Raw genomic sequence first — 19,365 nt, 5'->3', positions numbered from 1 at the left:
CCTTTTCATGGCAAGATGTGTGTTTCTGTGGGAATTCAGGAGAGTGAGTGGACTGTTTGTTTGGTCGAAGCATAACATAATGTGCATAAAAACTGAATTTTCCATTAAAAGATACACATGGTGGAAAATATGACAAAAGAAATGGTGATAAACATTTGGAATCAACATCTCTGATTTTGTGATTGAACTGGTGTTTGAACCAGCAACCTTCTGTTTCTTGAGTTGGCTACTGGATGGATAATATTTGACTGCAGGAACCACAATAATATGAATCCTTATTGGTCTGTATAATTAACAGTTATTCCATGAAATCGAGTCGTACATGAGCTGATAGCTGATGAGGCGTGTAGTGCCGAGTTGGCTATAAGCCATGTACAACGAGATTGAGTGGAGTAACTGTTTTATTCTATCCACATTCACTGGATTTTGAGAAACAGAGCATTTTTATTTTTATTTCTTGCAAATTCGAGAAATAAAAACTTTATACAAAATGTCGGCAACATCATTTCCGCTTAGAATGTAAACAAACCGGCGAAATGACAGTAGCAATTTATGAAAAATGCGATAATAATAATTCTTGAAAAATAAAAAAAGATACGTTCTTACAATCAAATACTTTTATTCCATATTTTGTTGCTTTTTTGTATTTTTTGTGGTTTTGTTTTCAAGTAGCTTTTATTTTGTCCTCGGTTGGTTCAGCAAGATGCTCCGCCATTTTGTTTTTCTCTTCTCACGGTATATGAGCTGATAGCCTAGTAGTAGAGTAGCCAATCAGAGCGCGTGATTGCTCATATCCAGTGAATGTGGATAGAATAAAAACATATACATTATACTCTGCTGAAGGGGTAGAAGGACTGCGTTTGGGTGAAATCATAAGCCAGATTTAAAACAATTTGAAATGGAAGAAAACAACCAGTAACCTCTATCTGAAAGTCTTTGTGCTCCTGGAACTTTCCAAAAGGGGGAAAAAAACACCCACAATTTATTAGGAAAATTTCCAGTGATTTCAATCATGTAATGAGAATTGGCTTAATAGTTTTCCTACAGATTCCTGTAGGTTTCCATTTCTAGATACAATCAAATACCACCACTCAATTGCCATTAGCAAAAAAATTTGATCAGCCATCAATAACTATTAGGAACCATTAGGAACAAGTCATTCCACTCCCCTGCCATTACAGACCACTTGAAACAAACCAGAAAGCTCATATGGTTTCTACTAATTCTTCAGCAAGAAAAAAAAGAGCAGGGAAATCCCTGCTTTAAACAAAATGACTGCTGCATTAATGTGGGTCTTGGTGAGATGGTGGCGCTTGTTTCCTACCGCCTCCATTTTATTTTGTTTACTCCTCTCTGTCGACTGATGTTTGGAGGAAGTAGGTTGAGGGATGGGGGAAGGGGGAGTTGAACTGACTCATGAAAGCATAAGAGAGGGCAAATGTTCATAAATATTTCATCTTTCCCTCTTAACCCAGACCACTATGGTAGACTGATCCATGTTGCTATTGTACGACAAGCAGATTTCATCATCCTGCGAGATTCTCTTTTATAGCATGCTTGTAATTCCGACACAAAAGAGGGAGGAATGTGGTTTACTAAGGGTTTAGAAGAGAGTTTGCTTTAATGCTAGTAAATCATTTATGATAAGAATCATCACAGCCTTGATGGAAAGTAATACAACATGAATGAAAGTCAACGGGAGGGAAAAGAACAGGGGGGGGGGAAGAATTCATCAAACTGTCTGAAGAAAGAAAGAAAGAAAGAAAGAAAGAAAGAAAGAAAGAAAGAAAGAAAGAAAGAAAGAAAGAAAGAAAGGGGGTAGAAAAGAAGAAAAAATAACCACCTTCATAGCCTCCTGATTCTATTGAGGAAGTTGCCATGGTTACATGTCTGATTCGGCAGGATAAGAAGGGCTGCTGCTCTCTCCCCAGCGACTGGGCACTCTGCAGCTGTGTCTCTCTCCCCCATCTCTCTCTCTCTCTCTCAAACACACACACTATTATCACACCCCACTCAAGCTGATAATTCAATTTCATATGAGGGTTTTTTTTAAAGAGGGATGTAGCACTAAGGTGGAGAGAATTGAAGAGGGGGTAGTTTTGTGTGTGCATGTGAGCTTGTGCACAGCATCTGTGGTAGTCAGGAAATTTGCGTTGCAGCATCAATAAAACCCTCATGGCAGGTTGCTAAGCATCCCCCAGTTTCTATTTCTTCTCTCTGACTTTAATCCTCTCTGCTCCCCATTTACTCTCTTTCGGAAAAAAAAACCCTTCAGAATTGATCACACCTTTCTTCCTGAGTACGAATTCCCACTCCCTACCTAAAGCACCCCTCCTTCATCATGCTAAATGCTAAGTTGAGTCACATGCCTTTAACATTAGTGAGCAGGCACACGCAAGCCATGGCGTCATGCATTACATTTTTACGGAACCTGGAGGGAATCCTGCTGCTGCTGAGCCTGACACACATCTCTAAGACCCCGTCCACACGTAGCCGGGTATCTGCTAAATCTAAGATATTTTTCTACGTTTTGGCCTGTCATCCACATGAAAACACATCAAAAACGAATATTTAAAAAAACTCCGGGCAAAGTGAAGATTTTTGAAAACTCCGTGCATGCCTTTTCGTGTAGACAAAGATAACCGGAGTTTTGCGTTTTAGAACGTCACAATCTGCGCCAAAAAAATGACAACAAATTTGCCATGATGTCAAACGTGCGACCTTTGTTTGCTGCAGAAGCCAGATTAAGCATGGACAAAGAGTAATGGATCGGAGTAGTGCCTTGAAAGCGTTAATTATTGTGCAGGTGCTATTTACATGTTTAATTTTAGAAGCCCAACTACTGACAAGATTCCCAATCAACGTTTTCTTGAGTCTTTTGAAGTTTATACTCCAAAATTGTGTTTAGAAGCAATTCTGTCTCCGAGACTGTCCAGACGAACAAGCTTGGCGCCATGTTTTATGTTTAGGCGGAAGTGACGCCAACAGAGGGCTATTCTGATGTGATTAGGGGGTAGGATTTGGGGAAATAATGCCATCTACAGGTTTGGAATGCTTATGAATGTGATTGAAAACGCAGATGTTCGGTTATGTGTGGAAGGGATTTTTTTCGAAGACGAGGTGGTGTGGATAAAACATTTTTATAAACGGAGGGGGGGAATATTCGGTTTTAAAAATACCCGGCTACGTGTGTACATGGCCTAAGTAACCCGAGTGTGCACCTGGACAACAAGGGCAGCACAACGCAGAAGATAAATTATTCACTGCATATTATTAAAGATATCAAAAAGGCACTTCGCTGTCCACCACACAGCACACGTTGTCTTAATTAATTCTTATTCAGAAAGAATGTTCGAATTAAGAATGATGTTTTTTTCAAAGGTGTGATTTTTTTTGTGTGTGTGTGTGTGTGTTTTTAGTGCTGCGGCCTGAGGTTCAGATAGACATTTACATGTTTCAGAATGTGAGAGGATGTTGGAAATGGCTTTGGTCTTGCGCACTCCAAACATCCTGATGATTTACGATAGCAGTCAGGGCTTTGGATGGCATTCCACGGGCACTGTAAATCCTATCGTAATGGGGCAATGGGAGGCAGACTTCTACTACCTCGACAAACGCCATGTTATTTATGAATGTTAGTGATAGACTACATTGCATGTGGTTCCTTCTTTTACTTCAACATGACAGAAGAGAAACTAATCAAATGAACTGCCTTACCAGATTTGTTCATTAACTCTATACCAACACATTTTGGCAACAGTGTGCAAATTTATCCTTGATGCACACGCACCTTCATATAAATGCAGCCCGAACTAAACAACCATTTCTATTCTGTCTTTACAGACTTTGCTGTATCAAGGGTAAGTTTCCCCATTGCTGTGGCTTCCGTGCTTGTGTTGCTGTATGCAGTGGTCGTGCTCTAAAACAGTGTTGTGGTGCTGTAGTATCCTGGCATTATGTATGCTCTGGGTTAGTGCTTAGATTTCCCACCCCATGCTTGTGTGTTGGTGCTCCCAAACCTGAACCCCCAGTGTCACACCAAGATTTTACACAGATGACAGCGAGCTCAGCCATCCCTTAGAGATGCTGGGTCACAGAAGGGCAGATGCATGGCATTGGAGGCTAACACAATCGAGGAAGCGTGTTCAGGAAACAAGCAGTAGAGAACTGTTTTGTGTTACAGAAGCCTCCAGCGGCACATGCTTCCCTCCTGGAAAATGCAAATGCGTGAGATGTCAGGTCAGAGAACAGATTCGGTTGAGTCGCAACACGTTCCTGGCAGCCCTGCAGACCAGCATGTATTTACACTTACACCTTTAAAGCAGACAATGAAAGGGGAGACCTACAGCTTAATTACTGGATGACAAATACATAAATGCATAAAACAAAAGAAATTTGGTGTGATAACCAAACAATAGGCTGCATGAAAAAAAATGCATGCTTAAAAGCTTTGCTGGTGCGCACGAAAAAAAAAAAACAACAAGAAATGTCCAACTGTTTGTATTATAGTCAAAACAGAACAAATTCAACTGGCAAAATGGTTCACTGAAAAATGAACAAAAAATAGTCAGTGGTCCTCCAGGTTAGAATGAACTGATGGACCTCTCTAATGTAAGACATGCAGGCCTAATAGATCAGTTTATAGGCGAGTGAGGTAGGAAATTGGGAAAACATTATTATTTCAGGAAAAGATCTGAATATTAAGATCTACACACGTTTTCTTCATGCAGAGCATGCAAAGTGTTATATCTACAATATCTAGTGTACATGTCTTACTAGTATGTTTAATAGTGCTGTTTTCTTCTCAGCAGCCACTGCACCTGACCTCGACACTCCGAATGGATGGTGTAAGATAAACAACTAAACTAAATGATCAATTTGTCACCCATGTTTCCCTTCTATAGATATATGCATGCAGTCCTAGCATGCAGCTTGAATCTGTTTTAGCCAAAGAGATGTTGGATTTGAATGTTCTCCCTTTGGTTTATTGCTGCTGATCGAGTGGTACAGAAATTTCCCATTTTTACTAATTTGTGATGTCCTCCTTTTAAATATGCATCACCTTATCCTGAATTTAAGAATTAGGAATGAAGCTAGTAAAAGTAATATGACTTGCAACCAACATTTCCCAGATGCCATTGATGTCAAGGAACAGTATAATTACACATTTTGATATTTGCTTAGGTATTACAGGGGGCTGCAAAAGTAGGTATACAGTAAGGATTATTCCAGTATTACTAGTATTATAATAGTAGTGGTGCTAGGTTTCATTTAATACTAACATTTTGTGCAAATGTTTTGTTTTTCATTACTGTAGACCTACTTTTGCAGCCCCCTGTATATGACTCTCTTAGGTATATTTGACTCGCTACCCTGGGTGGCAGGTCCTTCAGTGCCATGGCCCCCAAGCTCTGGAATTCTGGACATTTTGATTGATTGATTGATTGATTGATTGATTGATTGATTGATTGATTGATTGATTGATTGATTGATTGATTTTTGAGAGTGTGTGTGTTCTGTTTTCTTTGTTTTGTTTTCTTCACCTATGTAAAGTGACCCTGAGTTTGAGAAAGGCGCTATATAAATGTAACATTATTATTATTATTATTATTATTATTATTATTATTATTATTATTATTAAGTCAAGTCAAGTCAACTTTATTGTCAAATATGCTATACATGCTCGACATACAGCACAGATGAAATTTCAGTCCTCTCTGACCCACGGTGCAAACAGGCAATGCAATAAATAAAAATAGAGTAATTGAAAAAAACAAACAAACAATATAAACAGTATAAACACTCTAGATAAGAACTAGACATAGACTAAACACTCATATATACATACAACCCTGATTCCAAAAAAGTTGGGACAAAGTACAAATTGTAAATAAAAACGGAATGCAATGATGTGGAAGTTTCAAAATTCCATATTTTATTCAGAATAGAACATGGATAACATATCAAATGTTTAAACTGAGAAAATGTATCATTTAAAGAGAAAAATTAGGTGATTTTAAATTTCATTACAACAACACATCTCAAAAAAGTTGGGACAAGGCCATGTTTACCACTGTGAGACATCCCCTTTTCTCTTTACAACAGTCTGTAAACGTCTGGGGACTGAGGAGACAAGTTGCTCAAGTTTAGGGATAGGAATGTTAGCCCATTCTTGTCTAATGTAGGATTCTAGTTGCTCAACTGTCTTAGGTCTTTTTTGTTGTATCTTCCGTTTTATAATGCGCCAAATGTTTTCTATGGGTGAAAGATCTGGACTGCAGGCTGGCCGGTTCAGTACCCGGACCCTTTTTCTACGCAGCCATGATGCTGTAATTGATGCAGTATGTGGTTTGGCATTGTCATGTTGGAAAATGCAAGGTCTTCCCTGAAAGAGACGTCGTCTGGATGGGAGCATATGCTGCTCTAGAACCTGGATATACCTTTCAGCATTGATGGTGTCTTTCCAGATGTGTAAGCTGCCCATGCCACACGCACTAATGCAACCCCATACCATCAGAGATGCAGGCTTCTGAACTGAGCGCTGATAACAACTTGGGTCGTCCTTCTCCTCTTTAGTCCGAATGACACGGCATCCCTGATTTCCATAAAGAACTTCAAATTTTGATTCGTCTGACCACAGAACAGTTTTCCACTTTGCCACAGTCCATTTTAAATGAGCCTTGGCCCAGAGAAGACGTCTGCGCTTCTGGATCATGTTTAGATACGGCTTCTTCTTTGAACTATCGAGTTTTAGCTGGCAACGGCGGATGGCACGGTGAATTGTGTTCACAGATAATGTTCTCTGGAAATATTCCTGAGCCCATTTTGTGATTTCCAATACAGAAGCATGCCTGTATGTGATGCAGTGCCGTCTAAGGGCCCGAAGATCACGGGCACCCAGTACGGTTTTCCGGCCTTGACCCTTACGCACAGAGATTCTTCCAGGTTCTCTGAATCTTTTGATGATATTATGCACTGTAGATGATGATATGTTCAAACTCTTTGCAATTTTACACTGTCGAACTCCTTTCTGATATTGCTCCACTATTTGTCGGTGCAGAATTAGGGGGATTGGTGATCCTCTTCCCATCTTTACTTCTGAGAGCCGCTGCCACTCCAAGATGCTCTTTTTATACCCAGTCATGTTAATGACCTATTGCCAACTGACCTAATGAGTTGCAATTTGGTCCTCCAGCTGTTCCTTTTTTGTACCTTTAACTTTTCCAGCCTCTTATTGCCCCTGTCCCAACTTTTTTGAGATGTGTTGCTGTCATGAAATTTCAAATGAGCCAATATTTGGCATGAAATTTCAAATGAGCCAATATTTGGCATGAAATTTCAAAATGTCTCACTTTCGACATTTGATATGTTGTCTATGTTCTATTGTGAATACAATATCAGTTTTTGAGATTTGTAAATTATTGCATTCCGTTTTTATTTACAATTTGTACTTTGTCCCAACTTTTTTGGAATCGGGGTTGTACATATACACACATGCGTAAATTGGTGCAAATAAACAAACAGTCAAGGGCACTTGAGGTATAGAACATGAAATAAGCAGTATAAACAAACTAGCAGCTGTTTAGGTGAGGTAGTGCGGAATAGTGTAAATGAGCAAGGTAAAGTGAGATGTGCGGTCCCTGAGTTCAGTGTGTTAATGAACGTTGAGATGTGTGTGTGTGTGTGTGTGTGTGTGTGTGTGTGTGTGTGTGTGTGTGTGTTGGGGGGGGAACTGTGAGGATGACATGTCAGATGCTGAAGGGGGGGCAGGGGTGTGTGCGAGCAGAATCTGTGGCAGGGGGCAGAGGGGGGGCAGGGGCAGAACAGGGTGGGAGTTGAGCCTCCTGACCGCCTGGTGAAAGAAACTGTTCTTGAGCCTGCTGGTTTTGGCCTGGAGACTTATTGTGTAGTAGTAGTAGTAGTAGGAGTAGTAGTAGCTGGGATTACACAAATACACTGGGATGCATCATGTAAGTCATTTTATCATTGAATAAGTTTATCATTTGCTACCCAGAGCTTCTACTTTGAGCGCAAAGATGGAGCTTCAAATTACAAATAAAAAATATATAAACGTCAGTAATTGGACAGTTATTTAGCCAGTTTCTTCAAGGGTCCTTAGGTGGAATGGGAAGCTTTTTTTTTTTGCTTTTTTTTAAATTGCTAGCTGTAAATCACAGTCTGAGATGTCATGTATTGGGGAGATGTTTGTTTATTTATTTATTTATTTATTTATTGTAGTAATTTTTCCTCTTCTCATAGGAAACTAGCTCCTTGATGTGCACTTAGTCTTTAGATTTTGCTGAAATGTAATGAGTTTTGCATTCCAGAAATATACATTTCAAAATGACTTCATTTAAAAACATGAAAACTAGAAAAACAAGATAATTTTTGCATTCATTTTGCATTGTCAGAATTAGCTGATACAAAGTTATTGAAGTAATGCAAGATAAAACATAAAATGCTCACTTTTCTTTTTTCTAAAACCCATGTTTTTTGGTAGTAAGGACATGAAAGAAATCAAACAGTTCAAGGCAAACCAAACACCTATGCCTTGCTGTTAGTTAGCCGTGTTATAATATTGTTGACGTGAAGAAATGAGGTCTATGTCCCACAACCATCTCTGTGAAACTTTGTCGTATAATTATGGGAACGCAAGATACTTTTTCACAAGAAGTGTTAGGTGAGTTTTAACAAAGATCGAATTAACACTACAGTGTACACTCTCAGAAAATAAAGTACATTATTGTAACTTTAGGGGTACAACGGCTTGTCACTGGGGCAGTACCCTCTCAGGTACTTATTTGTATACTTTATATACTGATTGGGAATATACTGTATATGTACCTTTTTGGCCCTAAAAAGGTACACATAGTTACCTTGAGGTGTAATAATGAGCCCTAGATGGTGCATTAGTGTAGACTGTAACTTGGGGGACAGAAATGGACTCCTACTGTACCCCTGTTTCTGACAGTGTACAGAGAGGAAATTTATAGCAAAAGCAATAAATTCACTATAAGAGTCATAAGGTCAGTTGAGATGGCTTTGTGGACTGAGAATTTACAGTCCATTACACCTTACACATATCTTGAGCCGGAGTGCTGCCTGTAGCACTTCTACACTGTCATGTCCATATTATGCGCCATGAACCTAGGTAAATGTCTTCAAAGAATCCCAAGTAGGAGGAGTCCTCTGTCTGCCGAACTTACCCAGACTAGGGTAATTAAGATATTTAGATTGTCCATCTGAGGCCAAATGTTAATGATCGCGTGCAAGGCAGCGAAGCTGAGCCTGGGCATCTGGCCCAAAGACACCATAAGTACACAAAGCAGGGGAAGGGGGATTTAAAGGGGACCAGGTGGTATCACAGTGCTCCACCATATGTTTCTCTTTCTCATTCACCCTTTTTTTCCCTTTAAATGAGGGGATGCTTTGGTTGTTTACTGTCTGGTGGTGCAGCGAATTGCCTAGACCAAGTGGGACATCAAGCTTTGTGTCATCAGGCGTCATAAGTAGGTCAATAATGTTGTTATGACAGATTATTTGCTTATGTAATCTCCCTCTATGTTACTGCAGTCTATTCTTGCCTGAAGAACCTCCTCAGATTGATTTTTGTTTATTGAATCCAGTTTTCATTAAATTGTGCAGCGCTTCTCAGTGGGTCATCTAGCAGGCCACATAAATAGTATAGCTCCTTCAGGCCTCAGCTCAAAAGGATCGTGTGCAGATTTGTAAGTTTTCAAGCAAGCTGTTGGTTAAAATTTCTTTTCAAACGTTCATTCATGTAAACCATCACTATTTAATGTACAGTCTACATATATTATTAAAGATCACCAGATGACAAAGAACTGTCTGTGGTGTAAGTGGTTAGCACGGTCGCCTCACAGCAAGAAGGTTCTGGGTTCGAGCCCAGCAGCCAGCGGGGGCCTTTCTGTGTGGAGTTTGCATGTTCTCCCTGTGTCTGCGTGGGTTTCCTCCAGGTGCTCCAGTTTCCCCCACAGTCCAAAGACATGCGGTTAGGTTAATATGGGACGGCCTTGGGCTGAGGTGCCTTTGAGCGAGGTACCTAACTCCCAACTGCTCCCTGGGCGCTGTTAGCATGGCTGCCCACTGCTCTGGGTATGTGTGTGTGTGCTCATTGCTCACATGTGTGTGTTCACTGCTTCAGATGGGTTAAATGCAAAGAGGAATCTCACAAGCATGTGATGAATAAAGTTGTTGTTGTTCTTCTTAAATGGCAAAACAGGTCTTTGAAATGGAGTATTTGGTTTTGAGGGTAACTGCGTTCCAGCCCTGGAAGACAGCAGAAGCATACCTGTAATCAGGGTTGCCACGGGTCATGGAATTTCTGGAATATTATGGGATATTAAAAAGCCCATTCTAGTCACGGAAAGTCAGGGGATTTGATCATATTTTGGGCCGAGTCATGGAATGTCAGGGAATTTTGTTTGTAGCATGTTTCAATTTTACTTGCCAATTTGTCAAAATGGCAGTATTTCACTAGGTTTAAGCAGTGTAAACAAATTTTTGTATGGAAAACATCTGTGAATTAGTAAATAAAGCTCACAAATGAACGGGTTTAAAATACTGTGGCTGGTGTTTGCCTGCTCAGCATTAAGGCGACCTGTTTTCCCGTTCATTATCAGTCATGGGAATTCAGTTATTTTAGTCAGTGAAGGTCAGGAAAAAGTCAGGGAACTTGACATTTGATGTGGAGTGGGAACCCTGTGTAATAAAACCAAATGAAAAGTCACAAAAAAAGGTATGACATTATTAATTTTACACAAATTATCCGGTGAAGTCAGGTGTGTAAAATCCGAACTTAACCCCTCACAGTGCCAAGTTTCCCAAAAGCATCGTAGCACAAAGATCATCATTAAATGGTACAGCAAACAGCACATTGAACACACTTTCTCGTAATTAAAGGAGATACGCAGAACCATGACCTCACTTTGTTTATAAATGTCTTGAGACTCAAGAATGGCACAGGAATAGTTTTAAGTGTTAACAATAAATCTAATATAGTAATTTTTATGATTAAAGTGATTTATAGAGGGAGCGGTCTGAATGAATGACCTTGACATCTGTGACATCACCGCAGGAAGGCTATCGGTCTCATCGCCATTTCCGCTATACTAAAACACAGAGCTGACTGCAACTCCGATCCTCCATTTTGAGCTAATTTATCACCATGTCATGTAGATGTGTTACTGTCGGGTGCAGCAACACAACAGAAGGTGGATTTACGTTACATTCATGGCCCAAGAATGTTCAAACTGCAAAGATTTGGACGTGTTTTGCGAGAAGTTCACGGGCACATTGAGCACCTATGAAGTGGTTTCTCCTCTGCTCTGCACATTTTACTGAAGACTCATATGAGACCTCTGATCTGTTGAGGAGCGTTGGCTATAAGCCCGTATTGAAAGGGGGTGCAGTACCAACAATTAAAGGAAAAGAAAACTACAAGAAAAGGAAAGTAAGTTCAGTTGCACCGGTTCTCCTGGAGTATGAGCCAAGGGTTGTTGCTAAAACCTGGGACGGGACATATCGCTCGGGCAGTGACCTCCCCGCGATTGTTGCTAAAACCGGTGACGTCCCGTCCTGGGTTTTAGTAATTGCCTGAGCCGAGCAGTAATGGCGGAGTACTCAACATGGAGAAAATGGAGAATGAGTGGACCAGCCGTCTGAGTTCTCCGCTGCATATACTTGCCTCAGCAGCAATATCTCACCCTTATGTGGAAGAAGCGAATGAACAGAGAACTGAACGAACAACTGAAAGTCAGATTGTTTCAGAACAATCGGCCACAAGGCCTGCCTTCAAGAAGCGACTCTCATTTGGATACAAAGCAACAAAAACAACACTTGTTGTTTACCTGCATTTAGATTAATACATGTAACTTGTATCGTGTGTTTAAGTTACCGGTATAAAATTATTTAATTTGCTTCAGAATGTGATTGTCTCAGTTTATCTGATTATTTAATTAGCTTTTTATGTTTTATCAGTGAAAATGCATGCATGTACATGTATGTTGCATAAGTTATAGCACCTATCCTGTTTTAATGAGAGTCAACCCACAATCAATGAAGTCAAATCAGTCTCGGTAACGGTATTTCTTACTTTCACCAAAAATATTTATTTATATGACTTTGGTCTATAGCTGTGAAAGGCCTCGGCCTTAAAACCGGTTTCCGCTGTGACATCACGCACTCAGGGCTGGCTGGCTCAGCGGGGCAGCTCGAATGCCAATTTTGCGGTCGATTTTAACTCTCAAAAATATATATTTGTTATTCCCATTTATGCAGCGTACAAGAGTCAAGGATGGCGATACTATCCACTCAGAAATGTATTTAAAAATAAAGGTTCTGCGTATCTCCTTTAAGATGCTCTTAGTGTTAAGAGGCTTTTGGGAAACCCACTACAGTCCAGTTGTGGCTGCACCAATTTAACAATGCTAATGTTAAACCTGTTAAGTATTTTACGACTCAACCTCCTGTAGTGTAGGGGACGGCAATGGTTTTGTGTGAAAACATGATTTTGATTTGGGTGGCACGGTGGTGTAGTGGTTAGCACTGTTGCCTCACAGCAATAAGAAGGTCCGGGTTCGAGCCCCGTGGCCGGCGAGGGCCTTTCTGTGCGGAGTTTGCATGTTCTCCCCATGTCTGCATGGGTTTCCTCCGGGTGCTCCGGTTTCCCCCACAGTCCAAAGACATGCAGGTTAGGTTAACTGGTGACTCTAAATTGACTGTAGGTGTGAATGCGAGTGTGAATGGTTGTTTGTCTCTGTGTGTCGGCCCTGTGATGACCTGGCGACTTGTCCAGGGTGTACCCCGCCTTTCGCCCGTAGTCAGCTGGGATAGGCTCCAGCTTGCCTGTGACCCTGTAGAACAGGATAAGCGGCTACAGATAATGGATGGATGGATGATTTTGATGTACTGTTTGTGGCAGCGGGGGCGTGGCCAAGCATCGGCTTGTGAATGGAGGGCAGGGCCAAGGGAGGGTGAGTGGCAAACACCTGTTGTCGATTAATGTGGTGTGTGTGTTGCAGTGACAACGGGGGAGAGAGCAAAGAAAGGGGATCTGTCCCGACCAGAGCACAGGCAGGGACTGATGTCAACAGAAACTTTTTTTTTTTAAATATCGTGCTTGCTTTTCAGCTTACTACTCTTGTTTGCTTGCTCACACACACACACACACACACACACACACACACACACACACACACACACACACACACACACACACACATTTGCTCTGGTTGGGAGAGATCCCCTTTCTTCGCTTTCTCCCTCTTTTTCTATCCCCTGTTGTCACTCACACACACACACCACATTAATCGACAATAGGTGTACTGACTTTGCCACTCACCTTCCCTGGCCCCGCCCTCCAGTCGCAAGCCAACGCTTAGCCACGCCCCCGCTGCCACACTGTTTAAAAGACAATCAATCAATGACACCTGAGCCAAGTCTGCCATGTTTGTTTTGGTCTGAAGCAACATTTGTTCAGAAGAATCTCTGCAGTATCTCAACCACTTGTGAACATAATCTGAAAGTATGTTGTATTGTTTGATGGAAGGATGCTCCAGGACAAAAAAAGTCTGTGAAATTTGGCATTCTGAAAATGTTCACATTTTCATTTTTCAGTGTAGCCCTAACAATAGTTTCTGGATATTGTTTATGTAATATTCCATTTGTTTATATGAGAGGCTTTACGGTATGTATCCCTGCCTACTGTAATATTTAATGGCTATGTTCACAGTGAAAGTGGGATGAGATCCGACAGGATTCTATGCTCAAACTCTCTTCTTAAAGACAGAAGGGGATTGTATTGGCAGGGTGAGAGGTTCGGGGTATGTGTAAGGTATAATGGACTGGAAATGGAAGGAATGTGCTGAGCGAGAGAAATGTGGTATGAGTTTAAAAGCATTTACCTGAAATGGTGGTAGACAGACGTAAAGCATGACAGCCTACAGAAATGGCACTCCTCAGACATATCACGATATCACTTTAACTGACTTAAGAGGGAGGAAGAAAAAGATTGAATATCAGTGATGAAGGAAGAACAAAGACTCTGCATTTGTGAGTTGATAAGGGTGTGTGTGTGTGTGTGTGTGTGTGTGTGTGTGTGTGTGTGTGTGTGTGTGTGAGAGAGAGAGAGCGAGAGCGAGAGAGAGCAACTAACAGTAAGAACGAATGGGCTGCTGGATTCTAATCAAATTAATATTAGTTGATGCGTAATCCTGAGTTTATGAAAACTAGTTGGTGATTGAGGTTGGGCTGAGACACAAAAGCACACAATTGCTAGCACCTCTCTCATTATTCAAGAGATATTCGAGGAGAGATTGACTCCAAGCTTGGTGTACACATTCCCACACACACCTTTTATATATTTGGCTAAAGAGAAAAAGATGATGAAGAGAAGCTTTTACATTAAGATTTACAGGATGTATTTTTACAATCAACATGCAATACTCCCAGGACAAGTCAAAACCGTTGTATACACTAACACAGGTCAGGGAAATTGACGTGAAGAGGTCATGTTGTCCTGAATGATCGAAATCTTGCTGTCTCTTACCCCTGCAACTCTGCACTCACTCTGGTTATACCCCATAAGTGTAAACCATCACAGCATCTTTTTGTTCTTTCCCTACGTTGCACTGTTGATTCTTTAGGCTGCTCAGACTCAATCTGGATGTATGATCCAATCTTGGTCCAGATGGACTTACTGCCTGGAGTTTGCCTCACTCTTTCTCTTTTGTTTCTTTTTAGATTGAGATCCGTGACACGAAGGATCCACGTTTTGGAGTCCAGCGGTTCCATTAAAGAGACGCCACCTCCATTTCTTTCTTCTCTTCCTTCTTCATCCCCCGTGTCCTTCTCTCCTTGTCCTCTCAGGTCTGCGTCTCTGACCTCAGTTAGGAAGCTGCTAGCTCAGCTCTTTGTAATATAGGACTGGCCTGGAGCACACTTCAAGAAGAGAACCTGTTCCGCTTACATGCACCTGTTTAAAGAGAATTTAAAATCAAGACAAAAAAATCAATTTAAAAAAATCAGCTTTACAAATCCAACAACTCTGGGAAAATGATGAACCTTACACAGTATTATTATTCTATGTTATTACTATGATTACAATGTTACAGTGATAATTATGCTTGCAACAGCAGTATTATGTTCAAATTTACATATTTTATCTAAAATGGGAAAAAGCAATTATTTCTAGCTTTTAAAAAAATACATTCTAATAATGAATTAATGCATATGTATAAGTGCTTGGGTGCTACAAGAGACAGATAAATTTAAAAAAAAAATCAAGCCAAAAATCAAAGAAAAGAAAAAAGGGGCAACATTTTGTACAGCACAAGATGTAATTTTGAAGACCTACTTTTTTTCTGGAAGATTTTGAACTCCCTTCTTTGTACACGTGGTCAACAACCAGAGATTAGTATGAGAAAAGAAGTAGTTAATTTGTAAATAATAGATTTCTATGGAGACAGGGTACAGACACGTTTATTGACCCAAACTATATTCCCACTCTACCCTGGAGAGGACTTGTGAAACTCCTTGCCATTTCTTCATCTCTTGATCAAATGGGAACGGCCGGTTCTCAAAGTTTATAGCTCCACACCATGAGGAGGCTAAGTTAATGTCTGAAGGTTAAACATTTATTTTGGCATGGAACTTTCCATTCACACAGCTTCACTGGTTATTTAATCTCTGTCTTTTTTTTTATTTGTTTTAATTAGCCTCTATAAAACAGCAGGGAAGTGACAAACAATGACTAGCAAAATGACAATTTTTGCATTCTGCTGACAATAATTTCACTCGTTACTTAATCTTGCTTGTTATAATCCTGTTACGTTTTTTTGTTTGTTTCATGCATTTTGTCTTGATAAAAAGCCCTGCATGCTGCATTCTACTCAGGCCCGACAAGTGGAGCACTGATAAGTTGTATTTCATCATTTCTCAGACCCAACAAGTCGAGCATCAGTGAGACCAACTGCACAGCACAACATAGCTGACCATGATGGGTCAACATATGAGGTCAAGGAGCATTTGTTTGTCTTCAAGGGGATACAAGCAGACTGAAGATTCATCTCAGTGTTAGCTTCTAAACTCACATTAGCTAAGAAACATTTTGTTCACTTCTGCAATGAACAATCCCTGTACTACAATCAGCTCCAGGTAAATGAACCTTTTTAATTACAGAACAATCCTAAACTCTGCCCGAGTCTCAGTTCAAACCATTGTGAGTTTCGGAACATCCGGAAATAGCTTCACACTTTGGCATCCTCATGTTTAACCTAAGAAGGAAAAACGGTTTTGGTCACAGCGATGCAGTGAAGTGATTGAACGACTGATTAATTTTCAGTTTTTGAAAAACTATGGACGGCACGGTGGTGTAGTGGTTAGCGCTGTCACCTCACAGCAAGAAGGTCCGGGTTCAAGCCCCGTGGCCGGCGAGGGCCTTTCTGTGCGGAGTTTGCATGTTCTCCCCGTGTCCGCGTGGGTTTCCTCCGGGTGCTCCGGTTTCCCCCACAGTCCAAAGACATGCAGGTTAGGTTAACTGCTGACTCTAAATTGACCGTAGGTGTGAATGTGAGTGTGAATGGTTGTCTGTGTCTATGTGTCAGCCCTGTGATGACCTGGCGACTTGTCCAGGGTGTACCCCGCCTTTCGCCCGTAGTCAGCTGGGATAGGCTCAGCTTGCCTGCGACCCTGTAGAACAGGATAACGTGGCTAGAGATAATGAGATGAGAGGAGATAATGAAAAACTATGATCGATGTGGTGGTGGAAGTCAGGTGCAGAACTGCCAGAACAGCACTATGCTCGAAGATATGTAACTACTAAGCATGGCAAATATAAAGCTTCTGATGTCGCAGTATTAAATCTGACCTATCAGTTGCAGCAAGCTTGATTGGGGCTTTGAGAAGATATATCAATCACTGAGGCTAATTGCGCAATTACATACACCATGTCGATGTTTATATTCAAAGTGTGTTTACAATGCCATCAAAAGGTTGCATTTTTGTTCTCTGGTCAGTGTTGGGTTTTAAAGTAGCTGTAATTTTTTTTTTGTCTCTTCTCCCCAAAATAACCTTTGCACATTCATGTAACACCTTTTGTGCTCCCTGGGCAGAGAAGTTCTAGTACAGAGACTTTCCTTGTGCTCCACAAGAAAGTGTTACATTGATGCTGGGAATAATTTCCTGGATCATTCAAAGGACAACACACACTGGAGGGAGGGAAGGTCTGGATCGTACTGTGCAGCTTTGTGGTTGGACACTTTTTCAGATACATGAAGCTGAAGAGTGAAATGTGAATTCCTCCTTATGGTGCTTTATCCCTGTTCCTTTCTCAATCAGCGTTCTCTCCATCACCCCAGCCTCAAACGCCCCACAGCCCGATGACCATGGAGGACGCGGGGGATGAAGGGGACGGAGAGAAGGGAGTGGTACAGACCAAGCAGAACTTTTCCTCAGTGAAGCCTGTGAACAGAAGCAATGATCTCATTGTAGACATGGCAAAGAACCTCAGAATGCCTACAGTACATGTCCACCTTCTCCCTTTTGCCACACTCCCTCTCTCTCCCTCACCCTTATCCATGAAGACTTATAAATGCAACTCTGTGTTTTCTTGATAATATATGAACAAACAGAATAGTGGTTTTGGTCTTGTTTAATTTCATGCCTTTTAAGTCTAAAATCTTTGTTTGAGCATATAGGGGCCACGAGTGGGTCTAAAGTCGTGGAGAATCCCTGTTCTTCACAGTTTAATACCATTCCATGTTGCCACCCACCTGATTAAACTCATTAAGGCCAGATACCTCGGACAAACTGGCTTCTTCTTCTTTTTTTTTTACTTACATGTAATGAAATTTTTCTTCTTAAAATTTGTTCAAATATGCAAATGAGACAACAGTACATTAGATATGTACTAATTGGCATATTGTAATTTTCTTTTTGAGCAAATAGATGAACTTGAAGTGACTTTTGAAGCTTTCCAACGATATATGATTCAAAGTGAAACTATTTAAAATAAACTTGAAAATTGTTTTACTTTTTTTTTTTTTTGGAAGCAAAATCACCAGTTTTGCCTGTGGTGCCTGGCCTTAAGCAGTAAAAACACTAGACTACAGAACAAGGGTCTCGGAAAATGTGATCTGAGAACCACTGAAAAACAGCTTACTGTCCTCAGGAGTTTTTATTGTAGTGGGAGTGAATGTTGTCTGGTTTGGAAAGGAAAAGATTGGATACAGAAATACATGGATTATTTTTATTTCACAAGATTAAAGGTCATACTTTAAACTGCAGTATTATGCTGTATTGTGGATGACATCGACCATACTATTATTAAAATAAGAGCAAGAAAAATACATAAAAGCATGATTTGAGAATAATAACTGTGTGTAAAGGAATGAGGACACACACACACACACACACACACACACACAGTGACGTGGGCTGGCACAAGCTCTAGGTACAAGTCCATGTACAAGCCCTGTGAAAAATATTCAGAAAAGTTTTAGTGTGTGTGTGTGTGTGTGTGTGTGTGTGTGTGTGTGTGTGTGTGTGTGTTGGATGTTCAAAAAGGCCATCTTTACATCACAAGAAGTCTGCTTGATATTTAGTCAGTGAGTAAAACCTCATTCAAACTTTAAAGCATTGAGCTGCCTCAGTACTACTATTTCCTTTAGTACGTACTAAACTATTGTCACTTTTTTTCATAATCAATGACGTTATCTTCTCATCTCATCTCATCTCATCTCATCTCATCTCATCTCATCTTCATCCGCTTATCCGGAGCCGGGTCACGGAGGCAGCAGTCTGAGCATGGAAGCCCAAACTTCCCTTTCCCCAGACACCTCGGCCAGCTCCTCGGGAAGAACACCGAGGCGTTCCCAGGCCAGCCGAGAGACATAGTCCCTCCAGCGTGTCCTGGGTCTTCCCCGGGGCCTCCTCCCGGGGGGACATGCCTGGAACACCTCCCCAGGGAGGCGTCCAGGAGGCATCCGAAAGAGATGCCCGAGCCACCTCGGCTGATTCCTCTCGATGCGGAGGAGCAGCGGCTCTACTCTGAGCTCCTCCCAAGTGATTGTGCTCCTCACCCTATCTCTAAGGGAGTGCCCAGCCACCCTGCGAAGGAAACTCATTTCGGCTGCTTGTATCCGCAATCTTGTTCTTTCGGTCATTACCCAAAGCTCATGACCATAGGTGAGAGTCAGAACGTAGAGCGACCAGTAAATCGAGAGCTTCGCCTTTTGGCTCAGCTCCTTCTTCACCATGACGGACTGGTAAAGCGACCGCATCACTGCGGAGGCCACACCGAGCCGCCTGTCGATCTCACACTCCATCCTTCCCTCACTCGTGAAC

General features: G+C 41.2%; 1 protein-coding gene across 1 annotated transcript in view; it reads left to right on the top strand.

Annotated features, from left to right (window-relative positions):
- lhfpl4a (LHFPL tetraspan subfamily member 4a) overlaps window positions 1-14,817 on the top strand; it is a 56,306-nt gene extending 41,489 nt beyond the window's left edge. Inside the window, exons 3-5 of the mRNA XM_060918284.1 lie at window positions 3,844-3,860; window positions 4,809-4,847; window positions 14,764-14,817. Of these exons, the coding sequence (XP_060774267.1) occupies window positions 3,844-3,860; window positions 4,809-4,847; window positions 14,764-14,817 (110 nt within the window). The remainder of the gene's footprint in view (window positions 1-3,843; window positions 3,861-4,808; window positions 4,848-14,763) is intronic.
- Window positions 14,818-19,365: the final 4,548 nt, after the last annotated feature.

This window comes from Neoarius graeffei, chromosome 4 (genome assembly GCF_027579695.1).
Source record: "Neoarius graeffei isolate fNeoGra1 chromosome 4, fNeoGra1.pri, whole genome shotgun sequence".
In the NCBI taxonomy this organism is placed as follows: domain Eukaryota; kingdom Metazoa; phylum Chordata; class Actinopteri; order Siluriformes; family Ariidae; genus Neoarius; species Neoarius graeffei.
This window is presented reverse-complemented; position numbering and strand designations above follow the sequence as displayed.